Source organism: Pithys albifrons, chromosome 2, assembly GCF_047495875.1.
Source record: "Pithys albifrons albifrons isolate INPA30051 chromosome 2, PitAlb_v1, whole genome shotgun sequence".
Classification (NCBI taxonomy): Eukaryota; Metazoa; Chordata; class Aves; order Passeriformes; family Thamnophilidae; genus Pithys; species Pithys albifrons.
In genome coordinates, this window is record NC_092459.1 from 187,884 (window position 1) to 193,850 (window position 5,967).

Sequence of the window (5,967 nt, forward strand, 5' to 3'; positions counted from 1 at the left end):
GGGTGTCCCCAAACACCCCAAAAGTCACATCCCCACCCCGCAGGACCCTCCCCAAACCCCAGCTCTCCACAAGCCCTGCCCAGGGACACGGAGGTGACATTCCCAGGGCTATTCCCAGTGCTATTTGAGGATCGGGCACCCCCTGTCCTGTGAGAGACCCCCCCAGAGCCCGCAGTGACACACAGGGCCCACATCTCCCTCTCAGGGACCCGCACAAACCAACACAAACGTACCTCACTTCCAAACACGACTGGCTTGTATTTTACTGCATTTTCTTTGGACGACAGCTACTACTGAAATGTTATCCAGGGCTAACTCGGGTAAAGAATCCGTGTAAGTGTCTTAAATGCTTCTCAGCTTGCTGACTTTCTCATGTCTTCAAGAATACTTACTCTTTTACATACTGTGACTACTTATGTGTTGAATTATTTAAGAATAATATATGTGAACACTTCCTCTGCGACGACAGCTGTGTAAGGTAAAATGAAACAACACGTTTCCCAACTAGAAAATTTTAAAGTTTGATCCACCAGAAGATACTTTTGCAGACCTACCACTTTATTCGAAGTGCATTCAGTCCTGTCTTACGAAAATATCTCAAAAGCTTTAGGCTTATAGTCATACACAAGGAGACCTCTTTCCCCCATTCTGCCAGGACAAAGACAGGAGACACAACACTTCACAAGTTACACAGAACTATACAGAGAACTAGAGGTACCACGCCCAGGGACCAAGCGGCAAACGACTGTTTTTGTCTGGCTTTAATGCCTTCATCCCTCTTCTGACAAAAGACAGGGCTTTTTACCAAGGGTTTACGGTGTTTTGCTAAAACTCCAAAGGTGCTTAAGAACTTCTGAGATAAGACAATGAACAATGAACGCACGTTGAGGTCTTTGCCCAGTGCTTAAAAACTAACGAGTTCTTTTGTGAGCCTCTGTACACCTGGCACTCATCATCCCTGCCTCTCCTCCGGGCTATGAAACTTCCCAAAACCAAATGGAATGGCAGGAAAGCTCCGAAATTCCCCCAAAACTCTATTCCTACCTTGGTCTCGTTGCTTTAGCTTCAGCAAAATCCTGTTTTTGACATTTCCAAATAAAAATAAAGTCATTTTCTTCCTGGAGCCCACCTCCAAAATTCAAACGCGACCTTCAGAATAGAACATCCCCATGAATTGCTGCCACAAGCAGTGCCAGGCAGGAGCCGCCCGGCCTTTACCTCCCCCACACAGACTGTTTGCTGCCAGCACCAGCAGCTTTTTGGGCTGACATGTGCAAAGTCGGCCGGCACCCACGGAATTGCCTTTGCTCCCTTCCTAAAGGAACAAAGCTTCCCGAGTTGCAGCCCCAACAACTCCTTCACCAGATGAGTTTATTGAAACAACTTTTCAGAGCAGGCATTTCTGAGCGTACTCCATCAATCCCAAGAGTTCAGAAAAAACACTGTCCGCTGTCCAAAGGAACTGTGCATGTTACAAGTGAAATGTTTTTACCATCCTCATTTAAACCATCACATGAGCATAAATGGCACTCATTATGCAAATTGCAACAGTTCCCCTAAAAATAATTAGGGCACAAACGGAAATAGTTCTTAACCCAAGGCTGTTACAGCTGCCCCATGCCTTGGACCCCAAGACCAAGTCACTACTGTTCTGATATAAATCAACAGATTTTTAAAAAATGTTTTCTTGTTTCTTTACATTTACCTTTGATCCTTGTTTTTTTAAAAGAACATTTTTATATGGTATTTAGTGGGAAGTGTAACATTTGAATATTTACTAAAATATAAGTACTTCCAAGCTTTTTTCACCTTCATTCTTCCTGACATCTTTAGCCACACTAATCTGAAGAAGCAGGTTCCATGGATTACATTAGAAAACCAACCAACAAAACCCTGAAAACCACCACAACCCCCCCACCCCAAAATGGGACACAAAGTGGATTTGAGCAACTTACACGTGTCTGGACTTCAGGAAGTGCTGCCGTCTACACGTGCACCATCAGCACAAGTTCTCATTCTCTGACTGTATTAAAATAATTCAGCATTGAGTTTGGAGTTCCCTTTTGAAAAACAGTCTTCTGAGTTGATATTCTGAATGCAAACCACTTTTACCTGCTCCACTTGGAGTGCAGCCCAGCTGCTTCTTAAAGGTCAGGTTCCATTCCAATGTGTGTACTCTTGAGCTCACAATTTTCACACAGTTGAATGTTTTACCAGTTCCTTTGACCAACAGTACGATCATTTTATTGTCAAAATAAGTAATTTTTAGCAAATGAAAAGCTTAATGCAACAATACATCTTTATACCCAGTGTGAAAGCAACATGATGTTATAAATAAACGCATACAGTGTATTACACAAAGTATATTATACACATGCCATGTAACCATGGAGCAATTAACAGCAGTACAGGACTACTGAGCATGGGCACAAAGTATTCTTGTAAACAAGATTTTGAGAAACTTGGAGAAAAAGGTGGCTTCTGGAAAGATGAAAATCTTGGGATTCCATTTTTGTTTTAAATGAAGTCAATGATTTTTATTTTTCAGGGTGCTGTCTATAAGAATGCACTTCGTATTGAAACAAAGATCAATACTATACAGTTTAAGAAACTTTACATATGTACATAAATTACACATCAGGAATGGTTTTAAAGCTCAAAATGAGTTGTGGGAAAAGTCTCTTTTCCCTCTATAAAATCTTTACCTCTTTCACATTGTGATCATTTGCAACTGTCACGGCGTGATCCAGGGCTCGGGTACTCGCCAGGAGCTTTATGACCTGCCTGATGTGCTCCCTAAAAGGAGGGAGGAGAAGTCAGTAAAGGGGTAGAACAATCAATGACATGGATTAATATCCCAACAGAAGGCTACATCATGAAAGCCATATCATAAATATTCCTGCCTCAGATTTATTAGAGTTGCTTAATTAGGGCAACAGCAGCAGATTTGTTTAATGCTGGGAAAAGGCAGGACAGAAGACAGAAATTAAATTAGAACTTCCCATGAAAATAAGGCTAACTGCATGTTTCTCTCCCAATACAAACTTTTACCAAGTTTGTACTTACACCTGGTAAAAAAGGTTCTTTCAAACCTAGACACAGACTACCAAAAGAGAGAGTTCAAAAATTTCAATGAACTTCACACACAAATTGCTACACTGATACACAAGAGTATAACAAGACTGGAAGATTCTTTATTCCTGTGCTGTTGCTGTTGCCAAACCATTACAGGCCAGCAGTGATGTGTCTAATCTGAACTTCTAATTAAGCTGATTATGGGACTCAAGCAAAGTGACTCTTGGATCTAAGGCCAAAAAGTTCATCCAGCTGGTTGTGTAAATGAAATCAGAAGGTTTGTACTGTATAGGAAAGACAGTTTGCAATTCAGAAGCCATTATGCAGGAATCAGCAGGGCTCACAGGGTGAAATAGTCCACATGCAGTAGCTGCAAAATTTGGCAGAATAAAAGGTGGTTTTGTTTGGAAGGGACACCTTCCATAGCCCAGGTTGCTTCGAGCCCCATCCAACCTGACCTTGGACACTTAAAAGGATGGGGCAGCCACAGCTTCCCTGGGCAACCTGTGCCAGTGCCTCACCACCCTCACAGGGAAGAATGTCTCCCTAAAATCCAACCTAAATATCTCCTCTTGCAGTTTAGAACCATTGCCCCTTGAGTGGACATGATCTGCCCATATAAAAAGTCCCTCTCCTTCCATTTTACAAACCCCCATAAGAGTCTGTGACACTGAGCAGTGGTACAACAGGTATCATCAGTGTTCCAGTATTTCCAGGAGGTGCTGTGTTCAGACACTTTAAAAATATCCCCATGTACCACACGGTAACATTTTGGAAGTCTCCTTTTAAAGAAGTTTCCAAAGACACTCCACAGGATGGAGACAGTTACTCATGTTTGCATGTACAGGCAAAATAAAACAAATGACAAGAACTGCAATTGCTTTAACTCAAGGTAATTACCTTGCATTTCTCTTCTCTACATCAGAGCAACCAATGCTGTGTCTGTAAATTGTATCAGCCAGGAGAGCAAGGTATCTACAGGAGTTTTCTAGCTGGGAAATAGTCTTGTCTCCTCTTAGATTACTGAACCACTGTTAGGAAAGCAAGCAATTACCCAGGCAGAACAGGAAAAGAAAGTTAAATACAATGTAAGAAAATTCTTACAAACTATGTAACATGATTGGGGAAATCTGCCAGCTGAGACTGAGGTGACAAGACCCAACTGAGTGAAAAAATGAGAGAACTACCAAAAAAGTATCCAAAATCCAAGCAGTGTGACACTGAAACCCACAAAATACCTACACGAAATACAGGTATAAGCCAGAGAAGTTTCTTTCTTTAGTTTGTGTGTTAAAAAATACAAAATCTCTTTTTCACTGACACTACAACTTTTGAAATACCAAACCCGAGATTTCATAGGCAACTTCAAGTTTTAACCACATTTTTCCTTTAATTGCAATCTGTGATTTTAAACATTGTTTGATTTTACTTACACTTTGAGCCTTCTTCATGCTGTCCTCTCCATACTCTGAGTTTTGAAAAGCCATAAGGATGTGCCTGTTCAGCAGCCCATCTATGCACAGCTCCTGGAGAGTTTGATTTGAAAGGATCCCATACCACTGGAGAAAGTTTCCTAATAACTGAAAATAGGCATTTCAAGACTTACTGAAACCAGAAAGTTGATCAAACACATGAACATTTAAAAAATATTTAATATTTTAAAATATCTTGCAAACCTATTCAGAATACAGTCTCCCTCACAGTGCATTACCAAAGACTAAGGATCCTCATTTAGAGATTACAGCAGCTTCCATCTACCCTTTTCCACAAATTTGAGAAGTATTTTATTGCTGCACTGTCTCAGACCATTTACCAGATGTATTTACTCACCTTACCAGAGGACCAAAACTGACGTTGGAAAAACAAATATGGACCCGAGTTCTTGTTTTCTAAGATGCTGCAAAGTAAAGAGATTTCTTAATGAGCAACCAAGACCACATCTCTGTCTGCAATTTGCTGGTTTCCAGCACACAATTCATTTCCATAAATACTCCCTTCCATCCTTCTTGTCTTTGCTAAATTCTACCAGGAGGATAACAAAAAGATGTCCTGTATCCAGGCACTGAACCACACTGGGAAAAACCCTGTTAACTGTGGACAGAAGGCAGCAACTTGCTAAGGAAAATCTAACACCATAGTTGAAAGTAAACTTACTTTTTTGGATAGAAGGGCATGAATACATCAGCATCTAGTGTTCTCCTCATTCTTAGCAATAATGCCTTCAAAAGCATCTGAAACAGATCATTTTATTTTTAGATGTCCAAGGCACTGCTTAGTAGTTAAAAATCAGAAATTGATTTTTAAAACAATAAAGAACATTTGTGAGCCCAGCAGTAAGGGCACACATATTTAAGCACCCATCCAGTCTTAAAGGAAGAAGCCTGTAAAAATGAAAACATCTGAACTTTGACAGGTTCCATTAAAGCCTGAACTCTTAACATCAGTTGCTGCACTCACAGAAGGCAAAGTAAAACTACCCAATTTCCAGGCACTGCATTTGAAAAGATTGCAGAGATCTTAAGAAAGAAAACACAGTATTTGTAGCAGACCCTTAAAGCAAAACTGGAGACCAACAAGTCTTACATTTGGTGTATCTTTTTATCTCCAGTATCTATTTTGGGGAGGTTTCACTGAGTTCCTTCTCTTAATCTATCACCATACTTGACTGTTCACAACCAAGCTGCCGAGCATCAAATAAACTGAAAACTTCTCTTTCTTCCTCTGTTTTCCAGCATTAAGTATAGTAAAAATATATTCAAATTCCTTAACTTATGCAAAAAACCCAACTCACTTGTGTGTTTTTGTTTTCTGCATTCACCACTGAGGGGTATCCATCTACTGGTTTCTGTACAATTGCCACCACTCTACATGTCTGTGTGGTAGAAAAAGGAT

General features: G+C 40.5%; 1 protein-coding gene across 1 annotated transcript; it reads right to left on the reverse strand.

Moving 5' to 3' along the window:
* Positions 1–2,230: 2,230 nt before the first annotated feature.
* Positions 2,231–5,967, reverse strand: LOC139668211 (PAX3- and PAX7-binding protein 1-like). The gene is made up of 5 exons (XM_071547734.1): positions 5,867–5,967; positions 5,230–5,306; positions 4,906–4,972; positions 4,509–4,655; positions 2,231–2,796 (listed from the first exon to the last, which is right to left on the reverse strand). Exons 2-5 carry the CDS (start codon positions 5,304–5,306, stop codon positions 2,722–2,724), a joined length of 366 nt encoding a protein of 121 aa, XP_071403835.1. The 5' UTR covers positions 5,867–5,967; the 3' UTR covers positions 2,231–2,721.